The 16,817-nt window shown below is 45.9% G+C and overlaps 1 protein-coding gene across 1 annotated transcript in view; it reads right to left on the bottom strand.

Moving 5' to 3' along the window:
• Positions 1 to 1,840: 1,840 nt before the first annotated feature.
• The window catches only part of TRIM16 (tripartite motif containing 16), a 29,778-nt gene continuing 14,801 nt past the window's right edge, over positions 1,841 to 16,817 (bottom strand). Inside the window, exons 6-7 of the mRNA XM_069750611.1 lie at positions 14,641 to 14,736; positions 1,841 to 2,992 (exon numbers count right to left, since the gene is read on the bottom strand). Of these exons, the coding sequence (XP_069606712.1) occupies positions 2,211 to 2,992; positions 14,641 to 14,736 (878 nt within the window). The 3' untranslated portion in view covers positions 1,841 to 2,210. The remainder of the gene's footprint in view (positions 2,993 to 14,640; positions 14,737 to 16,817) is intronic.

Genomic DNA, 16,817 nt, shown 5'->3' with positions numbered 1-16,817 from the left:
TAAACTTCTGTGAAGCCCTTGGTGGGTCAAAGTGCTCACCACACATCTAGATAAGTTCCTTAGGGGGTCTACTTTCCAAAATGGTGTCACTTGTGGGGGGTTTCAATATTTAGGCACATCAGTGGCTCTCCAAACGCAACATGGCGTCCCATCTCAATTCCTGTCAATTTTGCATTGAAAAGTCAAATGGCGCTCCTTCCCTTTCGAGCTCTCCCATGCGCCCAAACAGTGGTTTACCCCCACATATGGGGTATCAGCATACTCCGGACAAATTGTACAACAACGTTTGGGGTCCATTTTCTCCTGTTACCCTTGGTAAAATAAAACAAATTGGAGCTGAAGTAAATTTTTGGTGAAAAAAAGTTAAATGTTCATTTTTATTTAAACATGCCAAAAATTCCTGTGAAGCACCTGAAGGGTTAATAAACTTCTTGAATGTGGTTTTGAGCACCTTGAGGGGTGCAGTTTTTAGAATGGTGTTACACTTGGGTATTTTCTATCATATAGACCCCTCAAAATGACTTCAAATGAGATGTGGTCCCTAAAATAAAATGGTGTTGGAAAAATAAGAAATTGCTGGTCAACTTTTAACCCTTATAACTCCCTAACAAAAAAAACATGTTGGTTCCAAAATTGTGCTGATGTAAAGTAGACATGTGGGAAATGTTAGTTATTAAGTATTTTGTGTGACATATCTCTGTGATTTAATTGCATAAAAATTCAAAGTTGGAAAATTGCAAAATTTTCGCCAAATTTCCGTTTTTTTCACAAATAAACGCAGGTAATATCAAAGAAATTTTACCACCATCATGAAGTACAATATGTCACGAGAAAATAATGTCAGAATCACCAGGATCCGTTGAAGCGTTCCAGAGTTATAACCTCATAAAGGGACAGTGGTCAGAATTGTAAAAATTGGCCCGGTCCATAACGTGCAAACCACCCTTGGGGGTAAAGGGGTTAAGGTGAAAACAGTTTGAAAAATCATGATAGCATACCACTGTATATAGAGAGGTGTTAGCCAAGTAGACAAAAACTTCGTCTTCTCTCTGTGGGAAATTCTGTTTAATTTTACCTGGGGCTTTGTATAAAGTGACTTGGACAAACCTTAGTGCTGTAATTTTACATTTCTTATATGGAAGATAGACATGAAATGCCATCTTGTGGTAATATGTGGTATGGCAGGAAGTTTCTTTTGAAGGCACATAAAGTTTCCATGCTAGATATCCTCGCTCATCCTTTCAACCTTCCTGAATCCAGCAAAACTGTCCAAAATTTGAGGTGGTGTTCTGCTCTCCTAGAAGGTCTAGGGCATGCCCCAAATTCAGCTTCATGTGTATCCTCATGGCCAGTGGCGTAACTTGAAACTCATGGGCCCCCGATGCGAAAGCTCCAACAGGGCCCCCAAATATTTTAAATCTTTAAAAGCAATAGTTTTTTCTATAGGCCAAAGGGACTTTTAGGGCTCCCTAGGCTCCAGGGCCGGGATGCAATTGCAACCCCTGCACCTGTTATAGTTACACCCCTGCTCATGGCACAGAAAGTTGAATACAACAGTGGAGAAAGGACCTGACCGGTCAGTCCTCCACTATTCCATTTATGTAAAGATTAAAGGTCCTATTGGAACCCTTGGATGACATTCTCCGATCACAAGACTAGGCAATGGAAGCAAGAGAAGAGAAGCAGGACTCAAGAAAAATGTGTGCGAGTGGCTCAGAGCGTGTGTGCGGATGTTGATGTGGAACAGAGCTGTGGGTATTGGGGCCATTATACATTCTTTGATTACCGTAGTTTGCGCCCCCCTTTCGTTCCATTCAGGGTTGAGAGGTTTGCTTCATGCAATGTTTGAGAACTTTTATTTTTTCCATCAAAAATGCTATTTATTATAGAATTTAAATAAACGCACATTTTACAAATGTGTCAGGAGGAAACATCATTGCCATGAAGAATATCTCTGTGGTGTGACCTCTTTATATCATCTGGCATGAGTAGTCAATTGGAGTGGGGGAAGTGAAGTGTCAACTGCCTTGGGCACATTTCTACATCCTAAAAGTGGTCATTAAATTTTTCTTGTACAGGAGTGGTTGCAATACAGTCCAGCATTAGGTTATACATCTCATGATTCATTATATCCAAATTTCCATTTTCATCACTAAAGGACAAACCAAAACAGATATTGAATCTTAAAAGGGTCCAAAACAGACGCAATGTCAGACGGTGGTGACCTTAGTGCTGGGCTGGTCGTCCCTCCATTCCAGTTCTCCATTGGACGCTACGACAGTAGACGGTGTTGACTTTACCAAATCCGTGACCTCTTGACCGTTACTTGTCTCCACTTTGATGGTCTGAATTGTGGTATTGACCAAGACTTCTGTCTTTGTGGTAGTTAACATGATGGACTCCTTAGGAGTGGCGGTCGCCACCTTGGTGTCCATGCTTGGTACTGGTTGGACCATGTCATCTGGACTAATTATGGTAACCGAATTTTCCTTTTTGGGAAGCCAAAACGCAGCATAAAGGGGTTCAGAAAAAGAGCCCTCAAACCTATGCAGGAGCGTCATGGTGTCCTTGACCCCGTAAAATGCCACAGTGCCTCTCTGGTAATTGATATAAACTCCAATTCTGGAAAACTTTCCTGTCTTTAGTGGGGTCTCCACGTCACTGTGCCAAGCTGAAAAATCTTTACCGTTCCACTTAATGGACCACGAGAAATCATTTCCGATGATTGTGCTGTTACTTTCTGTCCCTTTCCGGTTAATGCACTTGTAGGTCACGCCAATGTAGAGGACCTCACCTTTGAACTCAACCTCAAAGTAATGGCGACCCACGTAAAAGCTTTCATCGCTCAGAACCTGACGCCAGTACTCAAATCTTTCTGGGTGCTCCGGGTAGGACTGCTGCCACGGGGAGGCATTGTTCACTTTTCGGTTGTTTTGTAGTAGCCTCAGGAAGCAGTGAGCAGTCACCGGGTCCAGGGTGACATTTGACTTATCTGCAATCACAAAAACATTAAATGTAAGGATGGCGTTTAATATAACTCCTAACAATAAGTTGTTTTTAGTGATCGTGGCAGCAAAGGGCTTCAACCGATCGCTACAACCTGGCACCTGGTCCTAAGGTTTTTTTATTTGGTCTTGCAATCTGCTTCCGTTCTGGAGGCGGCTCTTTGCTGATGGGAGATTATAGAGTCTGTATTTAGTGTTCTCCACAAAGATATTGCTACAGGACTGCTTTATGATGTCGTAAAACTAACTTTGGAGCTGAGCAAGTACATTAAATGATAATTAACCCAGCCCCACCCACCCATGCCTGGCAGAGTCTCAGGTACTGATACTGTTAACAGGAGAGTGTGACCTAGATAGAATTGGGAAGATAAAGTTACACACTGGAATATCAAGTCCTTCTCAGAAATTTCCACTGCAGATGGGATCTCCTCCTCAGAAGTGATCCATTCCTCATGTACAGTGCAAAAAAAAAAAAAAAACACATCAGATCTCAAACAAAAGAGAAGGTGAAAATCTTTACAGATATAAATTTTGCAATTTGTTGAGAACAAAATGACTGGCCAAGGGAAACCAAAGTCATCACTTGAGGGCAAGTCATCAACAAAGACCAATATCATCAAGAGTAGGGTTGAGCGAAACGGATTGTTCATTTTCAAAAGTCGGCGACTTTTGGCACAGTCGGGTTTCATGAAACACGACCCGATCCCTGTGTGGGGTTGGCCATGCGGTACGCGACTTTCGCGCCAAAGTCGCATTTCAATGACGCGAAAAGCGCCATTTCTCAGCCAATGAAGGTGGACGCAGAGTGCGGGCAGCGTGATGACATAGGTCCTGGTCCCCACCATTTTACAGAAGGGCATGGCAGTGATTGGCTTGCTGTCTGCGGCGTCACAGGTTCCCGCCGACCGCCATCTTACTGCTGCTGATCTGAGCATAGGGAGAGGTTGCTGCCGCTTCGTCAGAAGCAGGGATAGCGTTAGGCAGGGTCCATTAACCCCCAAACCGCTTGTGCTGTAGCAATTTCCACTGTCCAACACCACCTTTTGTTTGCAGGGACAGTGGAAGCTACATTTTTTTTCCTCAGCGCTGTAGCTCATTGGTCTGCCCTAGAAGGCTCCCTGATAGCTGCATTGCTGTGTGTACGCCGCTGTGCAAACCAACTGCTTTTTTCAAAGCACAAATCCTGTTCCTTCCTTTCTGCACAGCTATCTTGTTTGTTTGTCCACACTTGATTTAATTTGTGCAGCAGTCCACTCCTTGTTATTGCTGCCTGCCATACCTTGCTGAGATTACTGCAGGGAGATAGTAATTGTGGGACAGTCCCTGTTTTTTTTTTATTCTCCCTGAAAAAAAATAAATAGTGGGAGATTAATCTTGGCATTTGTGCTTGAGTGCCAGTCGTGTGTGCCATCTGTCTCCAATTTTGGGGCACAGAAAGCCTAGTGTGTAATACTGGCCCTGATTTCTTGGCAATTCTCCCTAACAAAAAAAAGTAGTGGGAGATTAAGATTGTCATTTGTGCTTGAGTGACAGTCCTGCGTGTGTGGCATCTCTCTCAAATTGTGGGCCACAGAAAGCCTAGTATCTGCAATACTGTTATTTTTTTGGTTTTTAATTCTCCCTTGAAAAAAAAAAAAATAGTGGGAGATTAATATTGGCATTTGTGCTTCAGTGCCAGTCCTGCGTGTGTGGCATCTGTGTTATGATGCGGTGGTTTAGGAGCAACATGGAACGAGCTCTGAAGGAAGTGGTAACTGTACTGACCGCAGTCCCTAAGCTCAACACAACACTAGAAGTAGCCGTGGGGTGCTCCTAACTCTCCCTAGGCACCTCGTCACCGCCTAAGAGCTAACTACCCCTAAAGATAGAAGCAGGAAAATCCCCAAAGGATAGATTAGCCCCCCACAAATAATGACTGTGAGTGGAGAGGGAAAAGACATACACAGAATGAAACCAGGATGAGCACAGGAGGCCAGTCTAACTAAATAGATAGGACAGGATGGAATACTGTGCGGTCAGTATAAAACACTACAAAAATCCACGCAGAGTTTACTAAAAATCTCCACACCTGACTAAAGGTGTGGAGGGTAAATCTGCTTCCCAGAGCTTCCAGCAAGACAGAATTAATTTATACTGATAACGCTGGACAAATATAGAAGCACAGAACGGATAAGTCCACAAACTGAACAGAAAAGAGCAAGCAAAAACTTAGCTTTGCTGAACTGGTCAGGATAACAGGGAACTCCAAAGAGATGTGAATCCAACCAGGAACCATTTACAAGTGGCACTGGCTGAAGGACAGAGCCAGGCATAAATAGCCGAGCAGAAAAGACGATCAGTGGAAGCAGCTGAAGACAGCTAACTCCAAGGAGCAGCCATACCACTTGAAACCACAAGCGGGAGCCCAAGAGCAGAACTCACAAAAGTGCCACTTACGGGAGCCCAAGAGCGGTATTCACAACACATCTGTCTCATTTTGTGCCACAGAAAACCGAGTGTGTAACATTGTGCCTGATTTTCCTTGCAGTCTCACCCATCTATAAAGGGATATCTAAATCCTACAGAAGTTTGAGTTCACCTTGTAAGTTGTTTTACAGTAACAAATACCGTTACTTTGGTTACGTTTTTAAAACAATGAAGAAGTCTGGTGGAAGAGGTCGTGGCCGTGGACGGCCATTGCCAGCTGGTAATGATGGTAGTGGAGCATCAGGTGGTCGTGAGAAAAACAATATAGCACCTAAGTCTCGAGCTGTGGAGACAGGTTCGTCATCTGGCTTCACAAGGCCTCGAACGCTCCCTTTTCTGGGAGTAGGAAAACCGTTTTTAACCCCTTCATGACCGTGGGATTTTTCGTTTTTCCGTGTTCGTTTTTCACTCCCCTCCTTCCCAGAGCCATAACTTTTTTATTTTTCCGTCAATTTGGCCATGTGAGAGCTTATTTTTTGCGGGACGAGTTGTACTTTTGAACGACATCATTGGTTTTACCATGTCGTGTACTAGAAAACGGGAAAAAAATTCCAAGTGCGGTGAAATTGCAAAAAAAGTGCAATCCCACACTTGTTTTTTGCTTGGCTTTTTTGCTAGGTTCACTAAATGCTAAAACTGACCTGCCATTATGATTCTCCAGGTCATTTCGAGTTCATAGACACCTAACATGACTAGGTTATTTATTACCTAAGTGGTGAAAAAATATTCCAAACTTTGCTTAAAAAAAAAAATTGCGCCATTTTCCGATACTCGTAGCGTCTCCATTTTTCATGATCTGGGGTCGGTTGAGGGCTTATTTTTTGTGTGCCGAGCTAGCGTTTTTAGTGATTCCAATTCGGTGCAGATACATGCTTTTGATCGCCCGTTATTGTATTTTAATGCAATGTCACGGCGACCAAAAAAACGTAATTCTGGTGTTTCGATTTTTTTTCTTATTACGCCGTTTAGCGATCAGGTTAATGCTTTTTTTTTTATTGATAGATCGGACGATTCTGAACGTGGCGATACCAAATATGTGTAGATTTGATTTTTTTTGATTGGGGCGAAAGGGGGGTGATTTAAACTTTTATATTTTTTTTATTTTTTTCACTTTTTTTTTTCACTTTTTTTTTTTTTTTTTTTACTTTTGCCATGCTTCAATAGCCTCCATGGGAGGCTAGAAGCAGGCACAACCCGATCGCCTCTGCTACATAGCAGCGATCTGCTGATCGCTGCTATGTAGCAGAAATGGAGGTGTGCTGTGAGCGCCGACCACAGGGTGGCGCTCACAGCCACCAGTGATCAGTAACCATAGAGGTCTCTAGGACCTCTATGGTTACCATCCTGATGCATCGCCGACCCCCGATCATGTGACGGGGGTCAGCGATGACGTCATTTCCGGCCGCCCGGATGCGGTAGTTAAATGCCGCTGTCTGCGTTTGACAGTGGCATTTAACTAGTTAATAGCGGCGGGTGAATCGCGATTTCACCCGCCGCTATTGCGGGCACATGTCAGCTGTTCAAAACAGCTGATATGTCCCGGCTTTGATGCGGGCTCACCGCGGAGCCCTGCATCAAAGCAGGGGAGCTGACATCGGACGTACTATACCGTCCGATGTCAGTAAGGGGTTAAAGCCGGAGCAGCAAGAGCAAGTTTTGGCTTTCCTTGCTGACTCAGCCTCTAGCTCTTTTGCCTCCTCTTCTGAAACTGGTAAATGTAAAAGCAGCGCGTCGTTAGTGGATGTTCACGCTCAGGGACAAGTCGCTCCATTGTCCTGTTCAGCAAAAACAACAACAGAGAAGGATGCGTCAGGCGACACAACGGGTTACTCCATGGAGCTCTTTACACATACCGTTCCTGGGTTAGAAAGTGAAACAGTTAACAGGCCATGCCCATTACAAGTTGAATCGGACATGGAGTGCACTGATGCACAGCCACAGCCAGATTACTATGCTGTTCCATTGACTCAGACCACAACATTGCCCTCGCGGTGTACTGATCCAGAATCAGACCCTGATGAGACTATGGTGCCCCGTCACGAACGCTATACCACCGACTTACACGGTGACACAGACGAAGTTGCACATGAGATAGAAGAGGAGGTCATAGATGACCCAGTTGTTGACCCCGATTGGCAGCCATTGGGGGAACAGGGTGCAGGCGGCAGTAGTTCAGAAGCGGAGGAGGAGGGGCTGCAGCAGGCATCAACATCACAACAGGTTCCATCTGCCGGGCCTGTATCTGGCCCAAAACGCGTGGCAAAGCCAAAACCAGTTGGAGGACAGCGTGGCCATCCGGTTAAAGAAGCTCAGTCTGCAATGCCTGAAAAGGTATCCGATGCTAGAAAGAGAGCAGTCTGGCATTTTTTTAAACAACATCCAATTGATCAGCGCAAAGTCATCTGTCAAAAATGTTCAACTACCTTAAGCAGAGGTCAGAATCTGAAAAGTCTCAATACAAGTTGCATGCATAGACATTTAACCACCATGCATTTGCAAGCCTGGACTAACTACCAAACGTCCCTTAAGGTTGTAGCACCCTCGGCCAATGAAGCTAGTCAGCAACACTACATCCCTTCCGTCACTGTAAGGCCACCATTTTCCGCACCACCTGCAGTATCTGTGCAGGTTTCGTTGCCAGGCCAAAGCAGGTAGGGTCAGGGAATCACCAGTGTTGTAGTAGGAAACACTGCATCTAGGGCACCGGCAAGAATACCGTCTCCAACCGTCTCTCAGTCTGCCATGTCCATCGGCACCCCCGCTAGTTCCACAATCTCCAGCTCTCCAGTCCAGCTCACCCTACATGAGACTCTGGTTAGAAAAAGGAAGTACTCATCCTCGCATCCGCGTACACAGGGTTTTAACGCCCACATAGCTAGACTAATCTCGTTAGAGATGATGCCCTACCGGTTAGTTGAAAGCGAAGCTTTCAAAGCCCTGATGGACTACGCTGAACCACGCTACGAGCTACCCAGTCGACACTTTTTTCCAGAAAAGCCATCCCAGCCCTACACCAGCATGTTAAAGAGCGCATCGTCCATGCACTCAGGCTATCTGTGAGTACAAAGGTGCACCTGACAACAGATGCATGGACCAGTAGGCATGGCCAGGGACGTTACGTGTCCATCACGGCACACTGGGTGAATGTGGTGGATGCAGGGTCCACAGGGGACAGCAATATTGGGACAGTTCTGCCTAGCCCATGGTCTAGGAAACAGTTGGCTGTAGCCGTTCGCCCCCCCTCCTTCTCGTCCTCCTGCAGAAGCGAGAGCTCGTCCACAGACCGCAGTGGCACAACCACTCCATCCGCAGCTGCCACTGTTGCACACCAGGTGTCCCATTATGGGGCAGCTACTGGCAAGCGTCAGCAGGCTGTATTGGCTATGAAGTGTTTGGGTGACAACAGACACACCGCGGAATTTCTGTCCGAGTTCTTGCAGAAAGAAACGCAGTCGTGGCTGGGCACTGTAGATCTTGAGGCAGGCAAGGTAGTGAGTGATAACGGAAGGAATTTCATGGCTGCCATCTCCCTTTCCCAACTGAAACACATTCCTTGCCTGGCTCACACCTTAAACCTGGTGGTGCAGTGCTTCCTGAAAAGTTATCCGGGGTTATCCGACCTGCTCCTCAAAGTGCGCGGACTTTGCTCGCATATCCGCCGTTCGCCCATACACTCCAGCCTTATGCAGACCTATCAACGATCTTTGAACCTTCCCCAGCATCGCCTAATCATCGACGTTGCAACAAGGTGGAACTCCACACTGCACATGCTTCAGAGACTGTGCGAACAGAGGCGGGCTGTTATGTATTTGTGGGAGGATACACATACACGGGCAGGCAGTAGGATGGCAGACATGGAGTTGTCAGGTGTGCAGTGGTCGAAGATACAAGACATATGTCAAGTCCTTCAGTGTTTTGAGGAATGCACACGGCTGGTAAGTGCAGACAACGCCATAATAAGCATGAGCATCCCCCTAATGCGTCTGCTGATGCAAAGTTTGACGCACATAAAGGATCAGGCGTCTGCAGCAGAGGAAGAGGAAAGCCTTGATGACAGTCAGCCATTGTCTGGTCAGGGCAGTGTACAGGACGAGGTAGCGGGCAAACAGGAGGAGGACGAGGAGGATGATGGGGATGAGTATTTTTTTTAATGAGGAAGCTTCTCCGGGGCCACTGGAAATTGGTGGCGTGGCAAGGCCGGGTTCTGGTTTTTTGAGGGACACAAGTGACGTAGATTTGCCTGAAACTGCCCCTCAACCCAGCACAACCGCAGATTTGACAACTGGAACTTTGGCCCACATGGCAGATTATGCCTTACGTATCCTCAAAAGGGACACACGCATTACTAAAATGATGAACGATGACGATTACTGGTTGGCCTGCCTCCTTGATCCTCGCTATAAAGGCAAATTGCAAAATATTATGCCACATGAGAACTTGGAACAAATATTAGCAACCAAACAATCAACTCATGATTCAGGCATTCCCAGCACACAGCGCCGGTAATCGTTCTCACACAAGCTGCAGGGGGCAGCAGACCAGAGGTGTAAAGGTACCTTCACACTAAACGACGCTGCAGCGATCCAGACAACGATCCGGATCGCTGCAGCGTCGCTGTTTGGTCGCTGGAGAGCTGTCACACAGACTGCTCTCCAGCGACCAACGATGCCGGTAACCAGGGTAAACATCGGGTTACTAAGCGCAGGGCCGCGCTTAGTAACCCGATGTTTACCCTGGTTACCATCCTAAAAGTAAAAAAAACAAACGCTTCATACTTACCTTCCGCAGTCTTTCCCCGGCGCTGTGCTTTTCTGTACTGGCTGTGAGCACAGCGGCCGGAAAGCAGAGCGGTGACGTCACCGCTCTGCTTTCCAGCCGCTGTGCTCACAGTGAGTGCAGGAAAGCAGAGCGCCGGAGGACAGACAGCGGAAGGTAAGTATGAAGCGTTTTTTTTTTTTACTTTTAGGATGGTAACCAGGGTAAACATCGGGTTACTAAGCGCGGCCCTGCGCTTAGTAACCCGATGTTTACCCTGGTTACCAGCGAAGACATCGCTGAATCGGCGTCACACACGCCGATTCAGCGATGTCAGCGGGAGATCCAGCGACGAAATAAAGTTCTGGCCTTCTAGCCCCGACCAACGACATCACAGCAGGATTCTGATCGCTGCTGCGTGTCAAACTGAACGATATCGCTAGCCAGGACGCTGCAACGTCACGGATCGCTAGCGATATCGTTTAGTGTGAAGGTACCTTTAGAGGTGCACAAATCAGAAGTGGCGTTGGACAGAGGGGTTTTCTGACCAGGTTGTGGAGTGATTTTGCTATGTCTGCAGACAGGACAGGTACTGCAGCATCAATTCAAAGTGACAGGAGACAACATTTGTCCAGTATGGTTACTAATTATTTTTCATCCCTTATCGATGTTCTCCCTCAACCGTCATTCCCATTTGATTACTGGGCATCCAAATTAGACACATGGCCAGAATTGGCAGAATATGCATTGCAGGAGCTTGCTTGCCCAGCAGCTAGTGTGCTATCAGAAAGAGTATTCAGTGCTGCTGGTTCAATATTAACCGAAAAAAGGACTCGTCTGGCTACCCAAAATGTTGATGATCTAACCTTCATTAAAATGAACCACTACTGGATTTCGAATTATTTTGCCCCACCTTTCCCGGCTGACACCTAGCTTTCCAATGCAAAGGTCTTGCTTCTGGACTGCTCTGACTGAGTTTTCCAATCTCGTAATTTGCAGCAGCTGTTTGTCCAGCATACGGCATGTTTACACCACCCTAAATGGCCAAACTCCCCCCACGGGGCCGTGGTCTCGCCACTTGGCGCAAGCACCTGTGAGAGTGCCGTTTGTCTTAAGAGGTGGGTGTGCACGCTTTTGGTCGACGGCACTGCCACTGGGTCCCTCATAGTACAATAAAGTGTGTCTGGCGGTGGTGGCGCACAACCAACGTCAGACACACCGTTGTAACATGAGGGGCCCTGGGCCTGTACCGCCGGCCACAAGACAGTCCCCCCCCCCCCCCAGCTCAAACAGTGCTCTACGATTTGCAAAATTATCTCTCACAGCTCCACCAATGTTTAGTCTATGCGCTGACATCCTTCAATGCCTGGCACTGACAATACCTATGTGTTGACATGTATGATGCTACTTAAAATAGTCTGGGGCAGTGTCCTATATTTACACCAGTAAATACTTTGCGCCAAATTACTAGGTCATAAACACAGCAGAGGAGCCCACCCCTGTACCTAACTATGCCACCCTTTTGTTTTTTGGTTTTGTTGTATTGCCAGACATTAACATCTATTTATTTTTTGGGAGTACTAACTGTCAGACACTCATTACAATCGGCCTCCGCTGACAACACCAATGCTGCCTGTGTACCCCTGCAAGATAATTCCAAGTGTCTACAGCCTACTTTTGTTATGTTATGCCTACTAAGCCTGTCTGCGGTCCCTCCTTCCAATAGTCCTCCACTGACCAGACCAATGCTGTCCGTGTACCCCTGGAACCTATTTTAAATTGCATAGAGCATCCTTTTTTTTAATTGTAGGCGTACTAAGTCTGTCTGCGGTCCATAATTGAAATTGTCCTCCACTGACCAGAGCAATGCTGCCTGTGTACCCCTGTAACCTTTTTTAAACTGCATTGAGCCAAATTTTTTGTTTAAGGCCTACTACCTGTGTGTCTGCGCCACTCAATACAGCTGTCCTCCTCTGAAAAAAGCTGAGCGTCAATAGTCTGGTTTTCAGCCTATAGGAATTTGAAAACTGCATTGGGGCTACTACTTCGGTAGGGCCTACTAACTGTGTCTGCCGCTCCAAGGTGTTCTCCAGGTTGCCTCTCCATAGCTTCGATCTTCTAGCTCTCGTTCAGTAGTTGTTGAAACAACACTGCGTTAGGCCTACAAGTTGGGTCTGGGGTGTAGAGACTGTCTGCCGCTCCAAGGTGTTCTCCAGGTTGCCTCTCCATAGCTTCGATCTTCTAGCTCTCGTTCAGTAGTTGTTGAAACAACACTGCATTAGGCCTACAAGTTGGGTCTGGGTTGTAGAGACGGTGTCTTCCGCTCCAAGGTGTTCTCCAGGTTGCCTTTCCTGAGCTTCTATCTTCAGGCTCTTGTTAAATAGTTGTTAAATGGAACAACTGCATTTGGCCTACTAGTTGGGTTGGGGCCTACTAACAGTGTCTGCCGCTCCTTGCTGTTCTCCTGGTTTCCTGTCCTGAAATTCCATTTTCAGGCTCTCGTTAAGTAGTTGTTAATGTTAGACTGCATTTGGCCTACTAGTTGGGTTGGGGCCTACTATCGGTGTCTGCCGCTCCTTGCTGTTCTCCTCCACTGAACAAAGCTGTGCCGCCTGTTTACTACTGTTGCCAATTTTGAACTGCATTTAGACTACTTACTGATTTGGGCCTACTCTCTGTGTCAGCCTCTCATTACAGTTGTCCTCCACTGCAATGCCCCCTGGTTAGTCCTGTGTTACCAATTTTGAACTGCATTTAGCCCACTTTATTCTTTGGGCCTATATCTGTGTTTCCTCCTCATCCTGCCCATTGCCCAGCCAGTGATAGAGGAGTCTGCTACATGTACACTGGTACATTGACCCATAACGCAACATTCCCCGTGCACGCTACACAGCAAGATTGTGACCCTGCTGAAAGTCAGGTTCCTTTTCCCGCATACCATACCACCTTACACGGGGACAAAGAGGAAGGTGTAGATGAAATTGCAGGTTCCTTCATCAGGTGGGGGGAGTAATACTCATTGGCGACGTCACTGGCACAGGGCCCCTCATAGTACAAAAAGTGTCGTTGCCGGTGGGAGGCGCCCCCGCCGTGCAAACACACCGCCGTACTTTGAGGGGCCCTTTGCCAGTGCCAATGCTAACGAGTGGGCCCCCCTGCTTGCTCGGGATCACAGCACTTGCAAAGTTGAAATACTTACCTCTCCCTGCTCCACTGCCGTGACGTGGTCCAGATTTCCTGGGCCCACTAAATACTTGAACCAGCCCTACCCCCCACAACTTTAGCCAAATGACCCCCAATTTCCAATGCCTTACTATTATTATAAGGTAAATTAAGATTGACAAGCTTCAGTAACAAGAATGGATGTTTTTGCCATTAAAATGGGCACTGTACATGTTTTCCTGGCCTCCACTCACTGTCGACTATGCTCCCCCATTGACTTGCATTGGGTTTCGTGTTTCGGTCAATCCCCGACTTTTCGCGATAATCGGCCGATTCCACTCGACTCGACTGTTGAGAGAGTCGGGTTTCGCGAAACCCGACTCGACCCTAAAAAACTAAAAGTCGCTCAACTCTAATCAAGAGGGCTAGTCTCCCACTGAGTTGATAAGTAAGCGATAGTGGCCAAGCCAGTTTCCAAGCCAGTGATAGTCATCAACCGAGACAAATAAAAGCCTCATTGGGCTGCAGATATTACTAATGGTAGCACGAGGAAGTAAAGATACCAGGGGAAAAAAAGGATCAGGAGAGGAGAAGTGTCTGTTGCCACAACCTGCAAAACCAGTTCTGCTTTTTTTATCCTCATTTTGAGGTTGTCTTGCTGATTATCTCCAGTGTTCCTATAGTAGTGACTGTCATTTCCACCAAAGCCAGTGATATCTATTCACAATCTCTCCCCAAGCTTTAATTAAGGGTTATACTGTGATACAATTGTTCCCTTATTTTTGAGCAGTGCTGTGTCCCCTCTATTCTGAAGTGTCGACGGACATAGGGCGATCAGAAAGGTGCAATGGAAATTAGAGTTGGTGCTTATCGACAGAGCACCGGGTCCGTCGGTAGTATCAATGATCACTGGATGAGAGTCTCGAGAACCACCTGGTACCTGAAAGGCTCTTGATTATAATTAGCCAGCCTGGCGTGACATCATTGAGGTGTGAAGCACATATGATGTTGCACCAGACACGGTGAAGTAGGAGGTGGTTCTCAGGTCTCCCATCCGGAGACCACAGATTACTGACTTGTCGATTCACCTCCCACAATTTCTTCAGCTTCCATTTCCACATAAGACACGGGTGTGGCTTCAGTATCTCAGGGATAGTACTTTCTCATAAAATTTGCAAGAGTCTAACTTTTCAGATTAGGATTCTAAACTGTTATTGATTGCCAGGAGTAGACAGCACATTCGAGCACTTACACTTCAGAAAGTCATCTCTCACTGAGGGGTCTGGAGCCGTTATCTTGTGGTTTTTGGAAACAATTGCAGATACCATGGTCTTTATCCTGACGTCTTCTGCAAAAAAAAATAAGTGATGGGAAAAAAAATAAAAATAAATCATTGACCTTAAATCAACACTGCAGATAAAAGTGATACGACAAGTCCTGGGCCCGAGGTGGCAAACCACGACATGGGAATTTAATCTTTCCTATTCTCCAGTTTATTGGCACAATTCCAATTCTGACTTGGTGGAAAAAGTAGATTTTTATTTAATAACTTGCAAAAATATATACAGTTGTGCTCAAAAGGTAACACACCCCGGCAGATTTTTTTCTTTCTTGGCCTTTTTTCCGAGAATATGAATGATGACACCAAAACTATTTCTCCACTCATGGTTAGTGGTTGGGTGAGGTAATTTATTGTCAAACTACTGTGTTTTCTCCCCATTATCCCATATGACGTACTATCCCGTCGAGTTGACCTGGGACTTAATTCCCAGTGACGGGATAGTACGTCATAGGCGATTGGCCGCGCTCACGGGGGGGTGGAGCACGGCCGATCACCACCGGGTGTCCGCTGATTACAGCAGCTGACATCCGGCACTATGTGCCAGGAGCGGTCACGGACTGCTCCTGGCACATTAACCCCAACACACTGCGATCAAACATGATCGCAGCGTTCCGGCGGCACAGGGAAGCATCGCACAGGGAGGGGGCTCCCTGCATGCTTCCCTGAGACCCTCGGAGCAACCCGATGTGATCGCGTTGCTCCTAGTGTCTCCTACCTCCTCCTCCCTGCAGGCCCAGATCCAAAATAGCTGCCGGGGGCCTTCCGGGTCCTGCAGGGAGGTGGCTTGCAATCGCCTGCTCAGAGCAGGCGCCGGCAAGCGTCCCTGCAGTGCCTGTCAGATCGCTGGATCTGACACAGTGCACTGCAAAGCGTCAGATCAACGATCTGTCAATATAATGTGATGTTCACCCTGGGGCAATGTAAAAAAAAAAATTATTTACATGTGTAAAAGAAATAAATAATAAATTCCTAAATAAAGAAAAAAAAACATATTTTTCCAATAAATACATTTGTTTAAATAAAAACAATAAGAAGTACACATATTTAGTATCAGCGTGTCCGTAACGACCCGAGCTATAAAAAAAAAAAAAAAAAAAAAGTCCCACTAGTTAACCCCTTCAGTGAACACCGTAAAAAAAAAAAAAAAAAAAAAAACAGGCAAAAAAAAACGCAGCATTATTTTTCATACCTCCAAACAAAAAGTGGAATAACATGCGATCAAAAAGACGGATATAAATAAACATGGTACCGCAAAAAACGAGCCGCCATACAGCATCATCAGCAAAAAAATAAAAAAGTTAGTCCTCAGAAAAAAAGCGATGCAAAAATTATTATTTTTTATATAAAATAGTTTATCGTATAAAAGCGCCAAAACATTTAAAAAAAAATGATATAAATGAGGCATCGCTGTAATCATTCTGACCTGAAGAATAAAACTGTTTAATCAATATTACCAAACGTGGAAACGTATAAGCGCCCCCCCAAAAGAAATTCATGAATAGCTGGTTTTTGTTCATTCTACCTCACAAAAATCGGAATAAATAGCGACCAAAAAAGGTCACATGCCCGAAAATGGTACCAATAAAAACGTCAACTCGTCCCGCAAAAAACAAGATCTCAGATGACTCTGTGGACCAAAATATGGAAAATTATAGCTCTCAAAATGTGAGACGCAAAAACTATTTTTTCCAATAAAAAGAGTCTTTTAGTCTGTGACGGCTGCCAATCATAAAAATCCGCTAAAAAACCTGCTATAAAAGTAAATCAAACCCCCCTTCATCACCCCCTTAGTTAGGGAAAAATAATAAAATTTAAAAAAAATGTATTTATTTCCATTTTCCCAGGGTTAAGGTTGGGGCTAAAGTTAGGGTTACGGCTTAGGGTTAGGGTTGGGGCTAAACTTAGGGTTTGGATTACATTTACGGTTTGGATTAGGGTTGGGATTAGGGTTAGGGGTGTGATTGGGGTTATGGTTAGGGGTGTGTTTGGGTTAGGGTTTCAGTTAGAATTTGGGAGTTTCCAATGTTTAGGCACATCAGGGGCTCTCCAAACGCGACATGGCGTCCGATCTCAATTCCAGCTAATTC

The sequence above is a fragment of the Ranitomeya imitator genome, chromosome 2 (assembly GCF_032444005.1).
Source record: "Ranitomeya imitator isolate aRanImi1 chromosome 2, aRanImi1.pri, whole genome shotgun sequence".
Classification (NCBI taxonomy): Eukaryota; Metazoa; Chordata; class Amphibia; order Anura; family Dendrobatidae; genus Ranitomeya; species Ranitomeya imitator.
Note: the sequence above shows the minus strand (reverse complement) of the source record. Positions and strands in the feature narration are given on the sequence as shown.